At 46.4% G+C, this 22,629-nt stretch overlaps 1 protein-coding gene across 1 annotated transcript; it reads right to left on the reverse strand.

Moving 5' to 3' along the window:
• Positions 1–12,033: 12,033 nt before the first annotated feature.
• LOC142498881 (lysozyme C-like) lies at positions 12,034–21,479 on the reverse strand. Its single transcript, XM_075607503.1, has 4 exons — positions 21,341–21,479; positions 20,966–21,124; positions 16,883–16,961; positions 12,034–12,268 (listed from the first exon to the last, which is right to left on the reverse strand). The coding sequence occupies exons 1-4, from the start codon at positions 21,477–21,479 to the stop codon at positions 12,208–12,210; spliced, it is 438 nt and encodes a 145-aa protein (XP_075463618.1). The 3' UTR covers positions 12,034–12,207.
• Between the last annotated feature and the right edge of the window lie 1,150 nt (positions 21,480–22,629).

The following is a 22,629-nucleotide window of genomic DNA, read 5'->3' on the forward strand; positions in this document are numbered from 1 at the left end:
GTGACCGAAGACAAGGTAGGAGACATTGCAGAGGCCTCGCGTGATCCCCTGGCGTTTAATTTAAATGCTGTGGGGAAGAGCGCGGGACCTCTAACCGCCGTGTTTCCCCCCCCCCCCGAAAAATCTTGCGCCCACCACATTGCGCACCCCTGTACTAATGCATAGACATAAAAACAGACAAAGCCAGCTGTGGATATGAATAGTGTCCCCACTATTGAGAGGTCAAATGAACAACTCTCAGGCTTGAATGAACAAAGCAAAGTCCCGTATCATGCAAGTATGTAGATTTGCAAGTTTGCATACAATCGGCAGTCGGATCCATAGCCGGTATTGAGAAGCAAGTAGGGACAAAATCAGCTGCTGCAGGATAGGGTGCGTCCACTGCGAATCCCGTCAAAGTGCTTGTGTAGGAGAGGTTCTGGGAGAAGACATGGACAGGAGGACAGCTCGCTATCCTGCAGCAGCTGATTTTGTCTCTACTTCCTTCTCAATACCAGCTAAGTGTCTGACTGCTGATTGTATGCAAACTTGCATGATACGGGACTTTGCTTTGTTCATTCAAGTCTAGATAGGGGGTGCTGGTATCTCTGTGAAGTTTAAAGGTCAAGGTCACGTGGGCCATTAGGAAGCCGCACCGGATGATGTCACGGCTTCCTATTGACCTACGAGATGTGGGACATTTAAACACCACCATTAGATTAAGGATCACAGTTTCTCTCCTCTCCAGGCCATCTCCACCTTTCTCCTGGGGCAAGAGAGAGCTATAATTACCTGTGTGTACTTATTTGGACCTGGTGATTAAATGGAGTTGGGATGGGTGAGCTTAATTTAACAGTTGGGGCCACATTACCGCCAAACAATTTACAATTACATACACAATATTAGCAAGTTCAACCCGAAGTCCCACAGTAGTATATATTTCTATATGCAATTGTCCCAATGTGCTACTGGGGACATTTCTTCAAATATAAATCATTAACCAAAGAAGCCCCAATGCACATCCGCTATGGCAATTGTTGGATTCATGTCTATATGTCATACATATTGGTCATTTTGAGTTCAATCTTTTTAGCCAAAACAAATTGAGCCTGAAACCATGCCAAGAAAAACCCTTTCAGCAGATTCCTACACTACCAATTATTATTATTTTTACTGTCCTTTGTATTTCCTTCACTCCATAGAGAAAAGATGACACATTATATGTGAAGGGTGAAGGGTTACGCTGGCATGTTGGCATAACATTTGGCTTGCATGTGAAGGTAGGGGTTAGATGCCGCCACTCCTTCATGCAGATGGGTATTGCCAACATCACCCATGAAGGACAACATTTAGTTAATTGATTTTCTTCTCCTCTTGAATTAGTATAGCACAGAGGCGTTTAGGCGAGTGTAAAGTGGATTGGCTGCAGGTGTAAATAACTCTTGCATCTGTTTGGTTTGGTTCTCCCCAGTTGTTGTTTTATCAGGATAAAAGGAATATTCAAGAATAAAAACACTGTAGTTTATTGATGTTCTGTCCTCCTGCTGTGGAAAACGTTGTTATTTTACACGGGGTCATGCTATTTGCTAGTTATTACTGATCATTACAAGTGCGTTGACCAGGGGCCAATTTAAGACCCTCTGGGTTCCCTAGGCATCAAGACTTTGTGGGCCTTTCTTGGAGGTAGCCCTCCTCCTACTGTGGTGTCATCACGCGTCACCATCACGTAGGGGTTGCCATGACAACGCAAAGCTGCAGGAGGAAGTCCGCTGCAGGAGGAGGTTAGAGACACGAACACATGCTTGGATCCTGGCACCAACAGGAGGCGGGAGTATAGCAGGCAGTGTCCGCTGGGCTGCTGCATGGTGAGCTGCAGCACCAGCCTACCGCAAGGTACAAGGGCCCTATCACTTTTGGGGCCCGTGCTTAGTGGGTAATCCGGCACTGGCCTTGACTGTGTTTATAGAATTACATTAAATTCTAGACAAGAAAGTTCTAGTTTGGGGTAAGGGGTTTATTGTTTGTTTTCATTGACTTAACTCTTCATTTGCATATACAATGGTAGAACTTGGTTTCCTACTGAAGCTAAATAAGGGAAATGTTATACAAGCAGAATTACTCAGGTGGTGTTTAAAATAGAAGAATCTTGGAATGCTCCTTTAAAATGATAACTTTATGTGCCTCAAAATAACAATGCTGCTATTTGCTATAATACAGTGAATTAAAAACCGCGTGCTTTAGGTGGATACCTGAGACCGGCGTTGATTGTGTGTTATAATCACTTTAACACAGTATATAGTGAGGTTCTTTTTGTTTGTGTACAAGGAAGAAAAGATCCCCTAAGATGCACTCTACTAGTCTACTCCACTAATATTGTAAAATAAATAAATGTTATTATAATTTACATAGAAAACAAATTCAGATTAAAACCTATTACTAGCGTGAATGTTTGCAGCTATGTCATTAGTCAACTACTCAATGGCAAGTAATGTCTATGATATTCAAAGGTGCCTATCTGACACAAGATGAGGGACTTCTGGCTCTACTAGAGCTACTATGCATGTGGTGAAAAATCTTATCTCACATTGGATATGTCGTATCCTTCACGCATCTGTGCATATAGTAATCCAATGCTGATAATGTGACTCGTAGCCATTAATCAATTAGGCAGAGGTGGTAGTATATTGGGGCAAAATAAGCCACAATATAAACCAGAAAGGATACAGCGAGGTACCCGCAAAAAGCGCTTTTGTATGATGTAAACTGTGCTTGTTATCCCTCTGGAAATGAACCTAACCGTATAGACTACAGCATGTAGTTCCTGTAAATGGCAAGTGAATACCTAGCAAACAGCCTCCTGTTCCAAAGCTGGCTGCAGAATGGGTGCGGGCTACTGTACAGTCCTGTCAAAGGGAAGGTAGATGTGACATGCTGTCCCTAATCACTGTAAAAAAGCATTCACAAACACAGTGGTGTAAGAACCACAGTGTGTTCCCAGGTCAAGGAGACAGAGTAACCTAAGTATGTCCACTCTGTCACACAGTATAAATTGCCCTGACTTACCCCCTAAAGGTGAGTTTATTCACATGAGATTAGGTGTGTACTCCCATCTTCTGGCTAGTGGGTTTCTGTAAGGTAGCCCACATCATAAACTATCTGCCAAGTGAAACCACCCAGGGTAAGTGAAACAATGTAGCCACTATGTATCAATGCAGTCATACATTGTTGGCTGCACTGACTGTCCCTCCCAGTATCTGTATAAGATTAGTAGGGTAGTCTATGTGGCAAAGAGTACAGCTCTCTAGCTAGTGGGTTCCTTTCAAACAGCCCACATCTTTTTAAAGCTGCCTATGAACTGCAGAGTGGATACAAACTTCGGTACATGGACAGCCCGGTTAGATGAAACTGCAACCACTGTGTGTCAGTGTAGTCTGAAGCCTTGGCTGTGCTGACTAGCTCTCGAGTCTCCAGAGGTAAGTCTAATAGCTTAGAGTATGGTGCGGGGTCTCCCTCTCACACTAGTGGGTTCCTGTCAAGTGGCACACATCTATTAAACTAGCTATAGACACAGACATAAGCTGCAGTGTATATATATATATATATATATATATATATATATATATATATATATATATATATATATATATATATATAGTGGGGGCTCAGGGGTTCCCAAAAAGAGCTTGCTGGGGTTCTGTGTTTTGTTAACCCATTCTCAGCTGTTTCAGCTGTTGGAGGTTAGTGGCTCCTCCTTCCCAGGTTTTAAGCCCGCCCCTCCCCACTTCCCAAGTTAGTAGGTCCTTTCATTCTATTGGATATAGATCCAATGTGGTCTTCTCCCTCCTAATAGAGGTAAATGAGAATTTTAATCCTAATAGAGGTATATTAGTATTTTATCTGGTAGTGTTAGGGCTTGCGATCAGGGTCTGCCTTGTCGTGGCTCACAAGCTTACAACGCTTTGGCCAAAGGGTTAAACTAAATTACCCTTTTTCAAGAGAATATATAAGTATTTTACTGTGTATTTTTGTCATGTTGGATGTAGCATTGGGCTTCTCTGTCGTCTGTTGTATACATATGCCACGCTCAATAGCACTCCATTTTGACACATATATACATATATATATTTTGTGGGGGCTCAGGGGTTCCCAAAAAGAGATTGCTGGGGTTTTGTGTCTTGTTAACTTTTGTATATCATACAGACATTATTTGCCATTGAGTAGTTGACTCAGGACATAGCTGCAAACATTCACGCTAGTAATAGGTTTTAATCTGAATTTGTCTTCTATGTAAATTATAATAAAATTTATTTATTCTACAATATTAGTGGAGTAGAGTGCATCTTAGGGGATCTTTTCTTCCTTGTACACAAACCTTACCTTATCCCTGATAGCACCACTCCAGCAAGTTTAAATTTTCAGCTGAGCAGGACCCATTCTTCTTTCCCTTTCCGTTTATTCAGAGATTCTTTTTGTAACATCTTATGACTAATTCTGCATTTATAACATTTCCGTTAACTTCAGTGAGAAACAAAGGGATACCATGTTATATGCAAATCACATGTGGGGCTGTAGTACCACCTCCATGGACATAGGGGGCCAGGTCAGAGACACTTTCATTCTCAGAGCTATCCGTTCTTGTCAGAGTTACTGTGGGTAACCCTAGAGTTAATGTTGGGTCTCAGTGGTTTGCCCATGTATTTCTGTGTAGTTCAATGTAGTGTAGCCCCCTGTAAGTAAGAACGGGCTACTTATCCTTCTCCTACTGGAGTAAGCCCTGGTAAGGGCAGGCACCAGTAGTGACCATGGGTTTTCCCCCTTCAAGCCCTGTCTGGAGTGATAGAGGAGGGGCCCCCTGACTCTGTGCAGGCCTAGACAGAGGGGAGGTCCTGCTGACATCATGAGGGGCGGGGCTGAACTCTATTTGGTGGGCTGTCCTGTGTGTGTGGTTTGTCAGTTTGGTTGAGGAGTTCTGAAAGCTTCCTGGTTGGAGTGGAGTGTCTGGCTGGAGAGTCAGAGTCTGGAGAGCAGTGTGTCTGTTCTCTACAGTGGAAGAACCGTCAGCCTGAGAGTGCTGAGAGAGAGATGACCCTGTGAAGGTTGAGCGTTCAACCTGTCAGTCTGTGGAGTGATATCCTGCGAGCTAGGAGTGCCATGCTGGTCTGAAGCGCAGTAGGGCCCAGCAGAGCTATGAATGAACTGAGAGACCACATGTACAGTAGAGTGAGAACGTGCTTGGAAGAGACCTCAGAGCCCCTCTGAGTAGAGCGGACAGGACTATAGAGGTGGACCAATGCCCCTCACCCTGGTTAGGGGGTGAGGGGAAGGATATCTAGCCTCACTCCTAGGGCCTACCCTGTGGAGTGGAGGCAGGGGTATTGAGGCCCGATCCAGACAATCCTGCAGGGATACAGTCTGGGAGAGGAGAGAAGGAGGGATTACAATTGGGAGCACTGCTGAAGTGTATGAACTGCTGTGTACTACCTCAAAGTGTTACCAAAGAATAAAGACATTGCTGCTGTTTTACCTAAGACTGCGTGTGAGTTCTGGAGCATTCACCCTGGGACCAGGGTTCTTTCTCTGTAAGGGTCCCACCCCACATCCCTGGGGATTATAGAGAATGGAGGCGCTGCACCGTTGCGAAAGAATGAAGGTGATTACCCCAGAAGCCTGGTCCTGTGTTCCCCTCCACCAACGCAGGAGACTCAGGCCCTCCTGTTCCAAGCAGGTACGCACCACCCGAGTACATGTAGCCAGCCCTCACTACACCCTAGATAGACATCTGCATCTGGGGGGGGAGGGGACATGGGTTACATTTGGAGGCGAGCTGCTGAGATCCCAAACAGGTCCGGCTTTCAGCGCAGCAGAATGGGAGGAGTGAAGTGCACCTTCCGTGCAAGTGCTATGGAGGGTAGGGCATATCATACCAGGGGTAGTCAGGGGAGCGTGGACTCCCGCACAGTACGCCCTGGGTGCCCTAGATGGGTGATGTAAGATGGGTGTATGGCTATTGCTGTCCTAGTCCCTTGAGGCAGATAGTGTGAGGCAACTGGGGGGGTTAGCCTGTTAACTAGTCCAGGGACCATGGCCCAGGGCCCACACTATGAGTGGCCAAAAGTAGGAGATGCCCGTACTTAGGGAGATGCCCGGTACACTAGCCAGCACCCACATAAAACACACCACAGAGCACTTGTAGGAACCGTCAGCGAGTGCGGTGCACAGAGAAGGAGTTCTGCCTAGCCTGGGGTATGCCACATCATACTAGTAGGCAACAGTCAGAGAAAGCATGCAGAGAGTGTTCAGTGGGCAAGTGGAGCATAGTCAGTGTCTAGGAACGAGGTTTGCACTAGACACTGAGAATAGTGGAGTCATACAGTTGGAGGGCTCATTAAAGATGGCGGCCGTCACTACATGTGCTCCGCGGAGCAAGAAAGAACAAAAATGGCGACTCCCGCCAATCCTGGAGCGCGCACGTGAATGATGCAAAGAGACTGTTAGAGAAATGTGGAGGGAAATGTGCAGGGGTTTGGCGCCAAACCCAGATTCCCTGGAAAAGGAGCGGAGCGGCGCGAAAGCCGAAAGCCCACCCACCTGTGCTGTGACTGGCCAACTGACAAGGCCACATCACACTGAGAGAAGGAGTGCCCCTCCTCTTGTTTCCACCAGAGGGAGGTGGCACAAGGAGAGTCAATCAGAGGAGTCTTCCCCAGCGAAGGGAGGGACAGGAAGTGAGAGCGAGGAGCTTCACTTCTGTCTGACATTAGAAGAGCAAGTAGCTGAAACATTGAACTGTTCCACCCCTGAACTATGTCAGAACTGAGCACCACGATTTACCAGCTTCCGGGCGGCTTACTGGTAGTGGAGATTGAGGACCACGAGTACCTCCGGTGCCTGTGCGTCCACTGCGGGACACCCGGACCGGTCCCAAGCACGAAAGCACGATGCCCTAAATGTGGCACGTACTACCTGTGGCCTAACGAGCCATGGCCATTGATCGAGACCCCGCGGGGTGCCTCTCCGGGAACACTAACGGAGGTGGCGGAGACAAGAGACGAGGCTGCCCTAGTTCCCCGCGTCACCCAGGCGGTGGGAACCAAGGCCCAGCCAGCTACTGAGCCGAGAGAACCATCGGCGGAGGAGAGCACGACCGCAGTGGAGGTACCAGAGTGAGCCCGTTTTGTACCACTACCCACTGGCGGTACCGCCCAAGAACCCGGTGACTCCCTTGCGGAGGATCCGATCATAATATCTTCGGGAGAGGATGACGGCGTCCCATCGGTGGCGATGCGCCTACCGGCGAACCACCCCAGCTGTAACAAAGATGGCAGTCCACTTACCGGAGAGAGGGAGCAGACGAGTCCGGACACCTTCCGACGGCGAGCGCTGGTGCGGCATGAGGCCCGTAGAAGTCCCACGGCCGTGGTGACTCCCAGTGCGGCGGAGATGGCGTCTGACACGGCTCCAGAGGAACCAAAGATCACCAGCCGGCAGCGGAGCAGTAAGGAGACTCCACCACCCCCTTACCCCTGCCAGGCGAAGACGGAACCTGCAGAGGATGAGAAGAAGAGGGATGCGGCCTACCTGACCATCCGCGGACCGAATGATCCACCACCGCCCCTTCCGGTCCTCGATGCACTTTCGGTGCGTGACCACGGAGCAGATGGAGACTCCGCGGGCGCCGACGATGACATCACTTCAGGGTCCGACTGGAAAAGAGGCCCGGGAGCATTGTTCTCCCCACGGAGAGCAGCAATGGCAGCTGCAATGGCCACTCTGAGAGGCCATGGTCCTCCCAGAAGATCACGGGGCTCGGCGGAGAGAGCTACCAAGAAGATGTCCACTGGTCACGGTATTACCCGCTTGCTGGACACTGAATTGAACATTGCCCCAGCCCCTAGCCCCATCGCCCCGGCCACTGCCCCTGCCCCGTCATGAGTGTTGTCACCGGGACCTAGCAGGGATAAATTGAGCAAGTACCCCAAATATTCCAGAGATGTAAGGGATTGGGAATTGAGCGACGAGGGTTCTGAGGGGGAGGTACCATATGATGCTGTGATACGTATACCTAAACATGTACCTTTTTCTCCCGTGTCTAGAGGAAGGGCCCGTGGGTCCCATACCACAGCAGAGGCTGGGCCTGTAAGTGAAGTGGTTCACAAGATGAACCCTACAAGGTACTTCAACGTCAAAGGGAGTATAGATTGCTCGCGCTCTACAGAGGCGGGTACGTCCGGTGTCTCATCGCAAGTGGAGTCGGAGGTAGATACCGGTAGCCCCTTAACAGAGTATGAGCACCGTGACAAGTGGTGGGCACCCCTGTTCACCGGGTACCATGAAGGCATGGACCGCACCTGGTTTGTCCTCATCAGAAATAACATAGTCGATTATTGGTGGGCGGTAGGTGCCTATACTCCCCAGGAGGTAGCGGATGAACTAGAGCATCGGTACAGGGAGATAGAGCAGAAACTCATTCTACCAAAGGGACCAAGCATATTATATGACGATGTTGCTCCTGTAGAACCGGAGTTTTGGGTGCTGCCAAGCAGGGCGGGTCGGAAGACCTTGACTAAGTTGAGCCGAGCAGACAGAGCCATAGTGGCTAGGTATAAGCAGTCCCATGGGTATGAATACCCTTATGTGCCTGAACCAATAATGCGAGAGATCGAGGAGAACAGGGATAGTTGGCTCCAAGAAGCCGTACAGGAGTATTTGCGGACGAAATTTGGTAAAGCAGGTTACCATAATCAGGAAAGGATCAGTGAGTTGGTCAGGATCTGGAGTATAGGACGGGGCATATACATGCACAATGTTATATACCGGCCTGAGTCTGGGTCGGTACAGTCATATCATGTGACCATAACTGACCATAATGGTAGAAGGATACGGAAGCCTGATCCGAAGCATTATTATTAGGGTTCTCCCCATTGGGAGTAACTGTGTTCCGGAGATGTTACCTCACTGGGTATTGTCTATGCATAAACTGCCATGTTGTGTTCATGTTCCCAGGTTTGTTCGCTGCAGGATGGTGCTGCAAAACGTAGGTCCAAGTGGGGACCATTGGATTCCACCAGAGGGAGAGTGTAGCCCCCTGTAAGTAAGAACGGGCTACTTATCCTTCTCCTACTGGAGTAAGCCCTGGTAAGGGCAGGCGCCAGTAGTGACCATGGGTTTTCCCCCTTCAAGCTCTGCCTGGAGTGATAGAGAAGGGGCCCCCTGACTCTGTGCAGGCCTAGACAGAGGGGAGGTCCTGCTGACATCATGAGGGGAGGGGCTGAACTCTATTTAGTGGGCTGTCCTGTGTGTGTGTGGTTTGTCAGTTTGGTTGAGGAGTTCTGAAAGCTTACTGGTTGGAGTGGAGTGTCTGGCTGGAGAGTCAGAGTCTGGAGAGCAGTGTGTCTATTCTCTACAGTGGAAGAACCGTCAGCCTGAGAGTGCTGAGAGAGAGATGACCCTGTGAAGGTTGAGCGTTCAGCTGTGTACTACCTCAAAGTGTTACCAAAGAATAAAGACATTGCTGCTGTTTTACCTAAGACTGCGTGTGTGAGTTCTGGAGCATTCACCCTGGGACCAGGGTTCTTTCTCTGTAAGGGTCCCACCCCACATCCCTGGGGATTATAGAGAATGGAGGCGCTGCACCGTTGCTAAAGAATGAAGGCGATTACCCCAGAAGCCTGGTCCTGTTGTCCCCATCACCAACGCGGGAGACTCAGGCCCTCCTGTTCCAAGCAGGTACGCACCACCCAAGTACATGTAGCCAGCCCTCACTACACCCTAGATAGATATCTGCATCTGGAGGGGGGGGGGGACATGGGTTACATACTGTAATGTATGTTAAAATGGGTGCATGCAATGGAACTGCACTCTTCCCACTGTATATTGTTTTTTACAATGTGTGAAAGCAGTGATACTGCATTGTTCAGGAGATTGTGGACACTCCGAGGTTAGCCTGGTATTTCCCTGACAAGGAGCTTTATCACTGAAATGTATTAGGCTCTGCCAGGGGGAGGAGGAAGCCCTTGTATGGGCATATAACTGTATGGGTCTGTTGGGTTATGTGTACCTGAACACTGTGATAGTGTTAGGCCCATTGTGAAGAAGGTCCATGGAGAGGTCGATCACCTGCTGAGGGAACTTGCATTTCAAATTTGTGACATTGTCCTACTCCAAACTGGACTACATCTGTGTCTGGGATTAGCTACTCCATTTTGTGAATGGGAACGCTAGTTGAAATAACTTGAGAGAACTCATGGACTGGCAGCTGCTGAGAGAGGAGGCAGGGGCCAGTGTGAGTGGCAGGCCCTGTATGTAGAGGTGACAGGGGCACGTATGAGGGTCCCTGTGTGGAGTTCAGCAGAGGATCCTTGCCACGTGAATGTTGCAGTCTTTGCATGCAGTGTTGGCAGGACATGTAGTGGAGCACTACAAAAACGGGTTGTGAGGCGTGAGACGGAGATGAAAAAACTTTTAATTAACCAAAGTCAGAGATGAAAAAAACTGCTAGACTGTAAGAGATGTTATGAGAAGCTCACTAAGGTATCTGGGCTCCCCCGTTTTCTTGGCTGGCTGCCTGAATATGTTTCCCTCATAAGTTTGTCCAGCACAGAAATGGGCCAGACCTTCAATTGTGGTTGAGTTAGCGGTGATCACAGGAATATGCAACTACCAGGAATACACCATAACTAATGTGGGGTGGGGGGGAAGGGAGTAGGTCGCTCGGTTGATGTGAGCGATATCCTGCGTACCATAGAATGCTGATTTATTCTCGAAGCTAAGTAACCAATAAATTGTATTAACTAATAACAACTGGTGTTGGCGTTATTCATGTTCGCACTCGTGGCTGAAATCGACAACCCAAATCAATCTCTTGAATAAGTCATTTTCTTGTCAGAACAGGACCTGCTGTGCAGCTGGATCAAACTCCACACAAACACACTCTAACAGCCACACACCCCAAACCTAATTGGGATCAGATGTGTGGTTGGACCACACACCTTCGTGAGGCAGACTCCGTCCCACAATGAGCAGCCACTTTACCTTTTGTTTCCACATTGGCCTTATTCCCTTTAGAGTGTAAGCTCTCGCGACCTCATCTCCTTCTGTATCTGTGTGCACTAGTTTGTCCTTATTTGCTGTCATTCTGTTTATGTAATATACATAACTCTGGACCCCCATTGTACTGCACTGCGGAATATGTTGGAGCTTTACAAATAAATGATAATATATATTGAGAATTCATGTAACTAGAAGATTTAAGGATGATATTAGGTGCCAGGTTTGTTTGAGAATTGAAGCTGTTCACACACTGGATGTGTCATTGAAGAAGGGTGTATGTTAAGATAAACTATATATAGTAACATAGCAAAATAGTAGGTTACTGTAGGTTAAAAGAGACATATGACTATCAAGTTCAACCTTTATTACATTTGAATTGACTTGATATTCATGCCATATTTATAGTTATATTAATCCAGAGAAAAGCAAACAAGAACCATGAAAACATCTGGTTTTCCAAAGTTGCCATCCTATTGTATAAATGTGTGCATATGGACATATAAGTGGGGATTAATTAAACTCTGATAAGGGGTACCAGAGCTTAATCCTGCATAACTGCCATTACAGTGAATACCAATATTCCACCAAAGGGAACATTGAAGCCCACAACATCTGTAAATAAGTTATATGCACTTAACCATCAATAAGTATCTCACAAGCCCAGCCTCTGATGTTGGCTCAGATGTTTTGTTCAGAGGCGTTGGAACAAAGTGATTCATTTTGTCATTTACAGTAATTGTGATGCCAAATCAGTCTTAGATTTGCATGTAACATGACCCCCTAATATGCTGTGATTCATCTATCCCACGCTGGCAAATATTTTTATCTCGTTCATTTGAATTGAGCTGAGCTCATTCCTTTCACTGGTGAAATGTCTTCACATCATACTGAGTAGAGACGTAAGATTTTGTATGCTTCGTTCGAATAGAGGAAAAAGTATAAAAATGCCATATTTATTAGGTTGTAGGATATATTTTATTACTGTTTTGCTGCTGTAAATGCAAATTAGCCGTGCATATATTGCTTGAAGATAAATGTTATATTCTACGTAGCAGTAGTGCAGTGCCCTGTGCGGTACAGTTAATGAGCGTGTGTATGCTATGTGTATGCTATGAGCGAGCTTGTGCACATGAAGACGATTTCAATGCTTTGCGTTCTTCTCAGTTGAGGTTTTCAGCTTCAGCATCCTTTAGTATATTTACTTAAATCCTTTCCTTTGCAATACTTTTCCCAGGAAGGCCTAAGTAGCAAAAAGAAATGAAACATAGAGTACAGAATTATGGTTAAAATGATAATTATTGCAATACTAATACAGTACATTGACTGAAAGCTGAGGACATTTTGATTTTCAGCTGACTAATGGGCAGTTTTTCAGCCAGGGTTGGCCAACTCCACTCCTCAGGGGCCACCAATAGGTCAGGTTTTAAGGATATCTCTGCTTCAGCACAGTTGGCTCAATCAGTGGCTCAGTCAACGCCTGAGCCAAATGTGCTGAAGCAGGGATATCCTTAAAACCTGACCTGTTGGTGCCCTTTGAGGACTGGAGTTGGCCACTCCTGTTATCGGCGGTTGTTTTTACAAGCTGAGGAGAAGAAGCAGAAAAAGACATAATCAGCTACTTCTTTCCTAACAGTATGCATAGTTCATATAGAAACATGTTAAGCCCTGCACTGGCAGAGGGGACAAGCAAAGTATTGCTCGTCAATAATAGTCTCTGGAATCAGACAGCACAACTATAAACCACTCGCACTTAATTAGAAATGGTGCACGCGGGTAAGAGAATCCCCCCTAATTCTCGGAAGTATACAGGCTGCCCTCGGTTATCCAATGCAATCCGCTCTGGATGTAGCGTTGGATAGTGAAACCGTTGTAAAGTGAGTCCCATGTTAATCAGTGGCGGTAAGCATCAGATAACGCATTTCGGCGTCGAAAAACGGCCCTTAGGGTTGCATTGTAAAGCGTTGGATATGCCATTCGTTGTAACATGAAACGTTGGATAACGAGGACTACCTGTGCATACACTTCTGGAGAAATGGGGACACCATTTTCCTCAGCGACGCTACTCAGACTAGATCAGGCGCAAATGCAATGTTGGGACATATATACAACGCAATGTAAATGAAATCCCACGTAGCCACACTCTGTAACACAGTGGTATGCTGCCCCTCTATAACCTCCTCACTGAGGAACACTTTGCAAGAAGAAACCGGAACAAATCAATGCATAACTCACTGTTGGTGTGTGTGATCCTGGCGCTGTCGGCGTGCTCCTACTGAGGTGCTGGCAAAGAACAAATGGAGAGAAGAAGGCGGTGCAGCTGCCTACGTCAGTGAAACAGACTGGGAATCGTCTGGGTATTTATTGGCACATTTAAACAGCAAAAAATGTTTTTTGCTGTTGAAATGTGCCAATAAATGTATATTTTGCTGACCCAGAGGATTCCTGGTCTGTTTCACTGACGTAGGCAGCTGCACCGCCTTCTTCTCTCCAATTGTTCTTTACCTGTAGATACATAAATGGGAACCCGCAGTACTCCAAAAATGAAAGACTCGCACAAGTATATACGCAAAATGTCTATTTTCAAATAATGTAGTCAAGTAAAGAGGTACAGTATACCACGTAAGATACAGAGAGCACAGTGGCCCATTAACCCCACTCAAATCTCTAAATCAAAACCATGGGGAAATGTATACAGGGAACACAAAAAGGTGAAACAAAGACTATAAATCACCAATGGAAACACTGTTATATAAATACATTAATTTAAACATAGAATCCAAATCAATGGGAAAATAACTGTCCAATCAGGGGAGGCTACAATTCGGGCACTGAGGCCCTTCAAGCCTTTCTCACCTTCCAGTGGCACTCTCCTTGTGAGAGTCCTCTAGTTCACCCACGGAGAAAAATAATGTTAAATCCCAGAAGCTCACGCCATTGAGGTAAGGCATCCACTGCAACTGCTTCTAAGAGATCACCCTGATTGTCCATCTGGGTCCAGTGTACCCCAGACAGACACTTAGGGTAATCTCTTTAGATGCATTATAGGACACTGTATCTCCGTATCTTCTGTGGTACTGTATATCTATTGACTACATTATTTGAAAATAGACATTTTCCGTACACTTGTGTGGTAGTCTTTCATTTTTTGAGTGCTATGGGTTCCCATTTATGTATAATTTCTCTACTATCTTTTGTTTGTCCCTCTGGCTTCAAAGAGGTTAATATAGGTGAGAGGATGAGACTGAATGTAAATATAGACTAAGTGGATCACAATGTTCTTTATTTCTATTTAAATACCTGCTTACGCTTTTTATTTGTGATGTTCTTCCTAATGCGCAAACATAGAAGAATGCTTGGCTAATTTAATCAGTAACAATTTCTTGTGATAATGTGCGGGTCCCAATATATTTACAAAAGGTTTTCTTTATTATATTTTAATAGTCTTTCAGCTTTATAAACAAAGGCATTTCCATAGACTGGAGAGCATTTACTCAAACCCCCCTGAGGGCGGTCCCCGCTAGAGCTGATTGCGCTTGGAGCTTGGCGCGGTTACCTGTGTGAATGGTAATCCTCCCGTCCACGCTAACGCTGTGCCCGCACGCTCATGCGCGGGCACGTACGCTCTCCCAAGCTTGGGGCTTGGCGAGACAAAAGAGTTTGACTTTGGAGCGGCGAGCAGGGTCACATGACCCCTTCACAGCGGGGTATCTCCCCTCTCTCTGTGTGTGTATATAATTTATGTATCTCCCCTCTCTGTGTATATAATATATGTATCTCCCCTCTCTGTGTGTGGTTATTATATTTGTATCTCCCCTCTCCCTGTGTGTGTATATAATATATGTATATCCCCACTCTCTGTGTGTATATAATACTAGCTGAGAGACCCGGCATTGCACGTGAGTTAAATTTGCCGCTAGGAAAAGGTGGGGGGAGGGACAGTGGACAGGAGGAGGGGGGGGGGGGCGGGGGACAGTGGACAGGAGGGGGGGACAGTGGACAGGAGGGGGGGACAGTGGACAGGAGGGGGGGGACAGTGGACAGGAGGGGGGGGACAGTGGACAGGAGGGGGGGGACAGTGGACAGGAGGGGGGGGACAGTGGACAGGAGGGGGGGGACAGTGGACAGGAGGGGGGGGACAGTGGACAGGAGGGGGGGGACAGTGGACAGGAGGGGGGGGACAGTGGACAGGAGGGGGGGGACAGTGGACAGGAGGGGGGGGACAGTGGACAGGAGGGGGGGCAGTGGACAGGAGGGGGGGACAGTGGACAGGATGGGGGGGACAGTGGACAGGAGGGGGGGACAGTGGACAGGATAGGGAGGAGAGTGGACAGGAGGGGGGGAGAGTGGACAGGAGGGGGAGGAGAGTGGACAGGAGGGGGAGGAGAGTGGACAGGAGGGGGAGGAGAGTGGACAGGAGGGGGAGGAGAGTGGACAGGAGGGGGAGGAGAGTGGACACACACACACACACACACACACAGTGTAACACACAAACACACATTGTCACACAGTGTCACACACACACAGTGTCACACACACACAGTGACACACACACACACGTCACCTCTCCTTCCGGCCGCCGCCATGTTACTTAGTCCGCGAGGGAGGAAGGGGGTCCTTCCGTCCACCGCCATCTTAGGTGCCGCGTGGCAGCGGCAGGCTGCCCTGCCCACTGCCTGTCCCCGCGCCGGGGAGGGAGGTGAGTGGAGCGGGAGGGAGTGGAGCGGGAGGGAGGTGAGTGGGGCGGGAGGGAGGTGAGTGGAGCGGGACCTCTCCTTCCGGCCGCCGCCATGTTACTTAGTCCGTGAGGGAGGAAGGGGGTCCTTCAGTCCGCCGCCATCTTTGGTGCCGCGTGGCAGCGGCAGGCTGCCCTGCCCACTGCCTGTCCCCGTGCCTGGGAGGGAGGTGAGTGGAGCAGGAGGGAGTTGAGTGGAGCAGGAGTTGAGTGGAGCAGGAGGGAGTGGAGCGGGAGGGAGGTGAGTGGAGCGGGAGGTGAATGGAGCGGGAGGGTGGTGAGTGGAGCGTGAGGGAGGTGGAGGGAGGTGAGTGGAGAGGGAGTGCAGTGGGAGGGAGGTGAGGTGAGTGGAGCGGGAGGGAGGTGAGTGGAGCGGAAGGGAGTGGAGCACCGGGGAGGGGGGGAGGTGAGTGTGATGGGGGGGGAGAGGACAGAGAGAGAGGTGTGTGTGTGTGTTTGTTTTTTTTGGACCTTTGGCCCGTCACTCCGCCTCAACCCAATGAGAGGTGTGGGGGGCGGGCCAAGGGGGTGGTGTGATTGTGTGAGGCCAATGAGAGGTGTGCGGGGGCGGGCGGGCCAAGGGACCAATGAGATTGCCGCTAGGGACAGGGAACACAGTGAAACATACATACAATGCTTCCAGAAATATATAGTAGATATGTATCTCCCCTCTCTCTATGTGTACATAATATATGTATCTCCCCTCTCTCTGTGTGTATATAATATATGTATCTCCCCTCTCTCTATGTGTACATAATATATGTATCTCCCCTCTCTGTGTGTATATAATATATGTATCTCCCCTCTCTCTGTGTGTATATAATATATGTATCTCCCCTCTCTCTGTGTGTATATAATGACATCACCCTGCCTTGCACTCAGAGACCATGAGAGCCAATGACAGCCAAGGACCGCCCTGCAGTCAGCCAATGAGAGAGCTTGACAGCCAATGACAGCCAATGAGAGCGCGCACAAACAAACCCACAAGCAGATTTTTACTTTTATATATATATATATATATATATATATATATATATATAGATATAGATATAGATAGATAGATAGATAGATAGATAGATAGATAGATAGATAGATAGATAGATATCTCATATATTGTGTTACCATGCTGAGATGCCACTGGGGCCTTCTATCACTTTCTTAGCACATTCAATGTCATCATGGATATTTTCGTCCAGAAGATCTAAAGAGATGAAATATAACATGGATTAAATTGATGTAAAATGGCATGTGCATTGGCCATGACAAAGTGACTAGCGTCACGAAACGCATAGGGTGTTTCTTTGCAAATATAGAGAACACTAGTGTGGACTTTCTGCAGCTTTCATTCCACTATTGAACATCTGTGGAGCTTTGAGAGGTCTCCGGCTAAGTGCCGTGCCTACAGTGCTACACTGGGACTATCAGCGACGACGCATGCTCCAGCCATGTCACCTGGATGTGACGAGATCAGCGGGACTGGAACCAAAGCGTCAGTGCACGTGACGACGGCGTCCGGGGCTTGGAAGTACTTTGAGGAGTCCCCCTTCGGGAGCTTGCACCAAGGGAGAGACTGAGCTGCATATCACGCTGGTTTATAATCATATTGTCGTGAGTAGGATTCCAATTTCACATCTTCCAGGTGGGATCCCCTCAGCATGTGTTCTTCTTTTTTAGACATTGATTTTGTCTGTTATAATTTCATTAAAGATTACCAGTTTATTTTTTCAGCTATTTTGTGTTTCATGTTGTTTTGTGTGCTGTTTGTGGTCAGTGTTTTTGTCCATCTGTTTTATGTCAGAGTTACACTATGAATTTTCTTTTTGCTTCTCCCCACAAGCAATGAGACTTCTATCAAGATCTTTTTGGACATTGTATGGACACTAAGAACAATATCACCAATTGGTCAGTGATCACCTTAGGATTGGATGGGGTGTATTATCTAGGCGCCGGTATATTGTGTTGTTCTGTGTACTTTGTTAGTGACCTGTATCCATCATAGTTACCAGGCAGCCTAGTCCTTTTATATTTATGGTTTTTTTGTAATCACTTTTAGTATTAAGTTAACTAATATTCCAAGCATTAGCGCTTTTATCACATTTTCTTTTTATTCATTGAGTAACAAGCATGCAATGAGTTGGGTGCAAGCCTTTGTGTGGGCCAGGTGCTTATGGGCAATGAGAAGCTAGGGAGGGATGCATCCTCCTTCTGGGAGAGCACACACTCCAAAGCCAAAACATTATTTTCTTCATGGCAGCGAGGCGTCTAACCATTTGGGAGGTCTGGAACTGACCTTGGGAACTGTCATTCATGTCTTAACCCCATCATCGTGTTTCCCATTGGTCAGTTCCAATTTACCATGTTCCCAGGCGCTGCCCCTTGGGGCTGTCCTCCAACACTGGCTCCATCTCCTTTTACTGATTGGTCTATTCTGGGTGACCTCTCACTTCAGATAGGTTCAGCAGAGTAATGGACTATGTTGATTGGTCGGTAGCCATTCCTCCTTGACCCAAATGGAGGTCGGGAAACTATAGACATGGACAGCAGTCTGTGTCTAGAGAAAAACTGTACCGTGGACCTGGGGTGGTCTTCTCTCGGTCTTCTCTCGTAATTGGGACAGACTATTGAGGCGGGATCCAGGGTAAACTAGCTTCGGCAGCATCCTGCGCCTAGCGAGTTAGGACTACTCCCGTAAATCTATTTGTGGGGTTATTGCTCTGTTTTGTATGTGTGATTCAGCGTTAGCTCCGGCCAAATAAAAAGTTCAACTACAAGAACATATAGGAAACATTAGGAAGAGTTTCACTCTCCATAGTGTCACTAGGCCAGAGGTAGCCAACTCCTGTCCTCAAGAATATCCTTGCTTTAGGACAGGTGGCTCACTCACTGGCTCTGTCAAATCCCCACCATAATGTGAAATTTAAAGGAATGGAATAGAAATGGAGGTAACACAGCTGAACTCAAGAAAGAAAACCTTAAGGATTTTTAATATGAGTAGTGTCTCCCCTCACGGTTTAATAAAATTAATTCCATTTATTAAAGATTAATCAATATATGATTCTGTGGACCAGAGGAGTTTCTCCTTATATAAAAAAAAGGATCCAGGACAAGGATGAGTCTCTCTCATTCCCAGCTCCCTCGTTGTCTCTGAAACGGACGTGGCCAGACCATCAGCGGTGAGAGTGCTGGTACTCACGGTCCCTGTCTGCAGAGGAGATGTTGGAGAGGTGGAGCAAGGCATTTTACGCCTGCAATGGCGTTTTGAGGCTTTGGGTGACATGCTATTAAAGTATTTTTGTAACAGCGTTACTTCCCTCCTTGATTATTTCATATATTAAAAGGATAATGCACTACAGTGTTTTTTACACTTTTTTCAATTTTTGTTTTTTTGGGGGGGATTAAGGGTTGGAGCAACCTTGAGAAATGTAGCAGGCACTGTGGCATTGAAAATATACCGGTATAGAAGGACCGAGGGATGGATTCTACACCAACCGCACCAAAGTTTTGAGACTCTGGATATTATTAAGCAAGAGATTTCTTTACAGACTTTAATGTTACATCTTTTTTCAGGTGAATTTTGATTTCAAGTGTAATATATGAAATAATAATCAATAATTTAGAACCCAAAGTAGGTTAGGAGGAAACATTTATTATATGTATTAATTCTTATGTATAGTTGTTGCTCTACAGAAATATACCTTAGGCCTAGGACATAGTGAAATCAGCGTCGCTGAGGCGGGCTGAGCCGCGCTGAACAGATGCATTAAGCCCCTGCATCTGTAATCAGCACGGCTATAGTTTCTCCCTCCGCATGCGTGCTGATGCGTGCGGAGGCTGAGAAATTTCCCCGAGACAGGCAAGTTTGAAATTTGCCCGTCCAATCGGGCTGCAGCCGTCCCGGCATTTTAACTACAGAGCCACCAGACCAGACAGAGGCAGCACAGAGGTGTGTATATGTGTGTGTGTGGTGTTGTGTGTGTGTATGTGTCTGTGTATGTGTGTGTGTATGTGTGTGTGTGTGCGTGCGTGCGTGTGTGATGTATGTGTGTGAATATATTTATCAAAGTTGCACAATGTTAATAAATAATTTATTCTCACAACATGTCTTTTTAAATTTTTTAAATATTATATAATACACACACACACACACACACACACACACACACACACTCACACACACACACACACACACACACACGTTCCCCAGTGACACACAAACACACAGACCACTTCATAGTGACACACACACACACACACTGACAGCTACCAACTGACACACACACACAGTGATACCCGCCTCCCAAGCGCGCTTGCTGTCTCCTCTGCCAGGACAGCAAAAAGCTCCTGGTAGAGCGAGCGGCAGCAAGCAACAGCGAGCAGCAGCACAAAAGTCTTTACTATGTCCCAGGCCTTAGTTAGAAATAATAATTTTCGATGAATATCATAAGAATTGTCTTCATATTTATTATAAAATAATTCATATTCTTTTTAGATGTGGTGGTATTGTCTTCCATTGTCAGTGTTATTATTAGTACATTTCTTTTTTTTTCTTCCACAATCACACTCAGTCGGTTTTCAAAAGATATCACATTAATTTCAAACTTGGAATCTTCACCTTATTATTTCTCTTTATTTTATTTTTACACAATCGATTTAGTAGCAAGCATTGTATTACTTGTTAGCTCAATCTATCATGTTGAAGTATATAAAACCTATCTGACATAATCCCCGGAACAAATAATTTAACAGGGCAAAGGTACAGATCTATGGACAAGATAGAACTTGGTTGGAATGAAGGTTTAAAGATGTTCAATTGACCATCCTAGAGCGATTCGAGGACTCAGAGTAAGGCCTCAGCCAGGGTGGCGCTGGGCGGGCGGGCGGGCGCGCTCACGCTGGCTGCGATGAAACACATTGCGGCAATGTGTGTGGCCAGCATGAGCGAGCGCCTGCTCGGCGCTTAGAGCAAGCAAATTTGATTTTGCTACTCGCAAGCGGGTCACGTGAGCGGTTCGCCCAATGAGGGCGAACCAGCTCCGTGACGTCGTGGTCGCCCCCCCAAACGAGCGCGCACCTAGCCAGGCACGAATCGCCCAGCCGAGCAGGGCGCAGCGCTGGAGTGCCAGCGCGCCCGTTCCCTGCCTGGCCGCAGCCTAAGTCAGTGGTGTCAGCAGTTGAATACTATACTTTAAATGTAGAAATACTTACTTTTACAACGCATTTTACATCCATTTGGACTCCCTGCAGGCTTCTCATCCTTGCACCAATGTTTGCTGTTGATCTGAAAGATTCCATAGTCCTGACTTGTACCATGGTTAGTTTTTTTTGTGCTAGTGTAGTCGCTCTCATGCTTGGCTACGCATATCCCTGTTAAATGATAAAAGAAGCAAAGAATCTATGAGTAAACCAAAGACGCTTGTTAAACAGAGAAATAAAGAACTACAAAACATATACAGAGAGGGAAATATTAGCGAGAGAGAATGATCACTTGCGTTGTTTGTGAGTACATAAGAACACAAAATATAACCATACAATGACATTCCAAGTAATACATATATAATATGCAGCTATAATGATACATACAGTCAGCAGCGCTATGTCCATGATATCCAGCCAACCCAGTGTTTTTGAACATCTTGTACAGCTCACACCGATTATACTTTTTCCCTTCGGTCCTGAAGATCAGGCAGGTAAGGAGAGCAAGACACAGGATCACCTTCATGTTTGTAACCTTGTAAGAGCGTTGTCTAACCTCCAGGTGACTGCTATATATACCATCACCAAAGTTACATAGGGAGGAGTTTTTGTATAGGAAAAACTGAAAGAGCAATGTAAAAATGAGAAATAGCATAGGGCATGTTTAATTTGGCAAAATGTAGTGCTTGTACATCAAAAAGCATGCTCTAAAGAACAAGAAGCCAAAAACATAGGGAGTATATCAATATTTGAACTAACACCTTAACTTAAGACATTTCAATATAACATTTAAACATCACTTAACAATGGTTTATGGCCAATTGTTCAAAAGTCCATGTGAAATTTCTAATGATAGATTTAAAGCAGGTGGAGCACCCCTCCTCCTCCTCCCCTTTTTTACTCTGGGAGTTCTCCTGATTCCTGAGAAGAAAAAAAAACTTTGGAGAAAGAAGCACTTAACAATTGTCAAGATGTACACCAGACAGGTGCAATCTGGTGAGCCAATCAGGAAGAACCAAGTCACTGATCAGTGATAGAGATGTGCAACACTTTCACGAGGTCGCAAAACATGCGACATTTGCCTTTTCTGAGGTTTGCAGGCGATTCCGCAAGCACGAAGTCAATGAGCATGGCAAGGGAGTTAATATGGTAAGAACAATGCAGGCCCTGGACAATGGGGGAAAGGATAGCAAAGCACATTGACTTATTCTTGGCGAATCTCTTAAGACCTCTGACCGAGCAGCGATTCATTGGCGAAATTGTGATGTCTGTAACAATGTTCAGCTCCTTAAAATTCTGCAAAATGTCACCAGGAATCGAATTAAAAAAAAAAAAAAAAATCATTAAAATTGTCCGCAACAGAATTTGGGGTAGTTTCGCATATTTTGAATCACTGAATTGATATTTTTGACCAGTGGACCTCTGTGATGGACACAGAGGTTGATAGCTTCTAAACATGGGGCTCCTCTTGTGGTACCAAGAAAAATAAAAATAATAAACAACTTAGATATATGAATTTGCAAAGACAAATGAATGCTACATGTCTTCGGTATCTAACAAGGAGCGTAAGCTCCAAAAAGTATGAAATGAAGTAAAATCTCAAAAAAAATTGTGCTGTTAGTGTAAGTGTAAATCAATAAGTGATATAATTATTACACCACTCTTTAAAAGTACAA

This window comes from Ascaphus truei, chromosome 7 (assembly GCF_040206685.1).
Source record: "Ascaphus truei isolate aAscTru1 chromosome 7, aAscTru1.hap1, whole genome shotgun sequence".
Classification (NCBI taxonomy): Eukaryota; Metazoa; Chordata; class Amphibia; order Anura; family Ascaphidae; genus Ascaphus; species Ascaphus truei.

Excerpts from the sequence above, each read along its gene's own strand:
- LOC142498881 (XM_075607503.1), bottom strand. The coding sequence starts at position 21,479 with ATGAAGGTGATCCTGTGTCTTGCTCTCCTTACCTGCCTGATCTTCAGG. Across the intron at positions 21,125-21,340 it reads TGGACATAGCGCTGCTGACT|GGATATGCGTAGCCAAGCAT; the intron begins GTATGTATCATT and ends ATCATTTAACAG. Across the intron at positions 12,269-16,882 it reads CCCAGTGGCATCTCAGCATG|GCCTTCCTGGGAAAAGTATT; the intron begins GTAACACAATAT and ends TTTGCTACTTAG.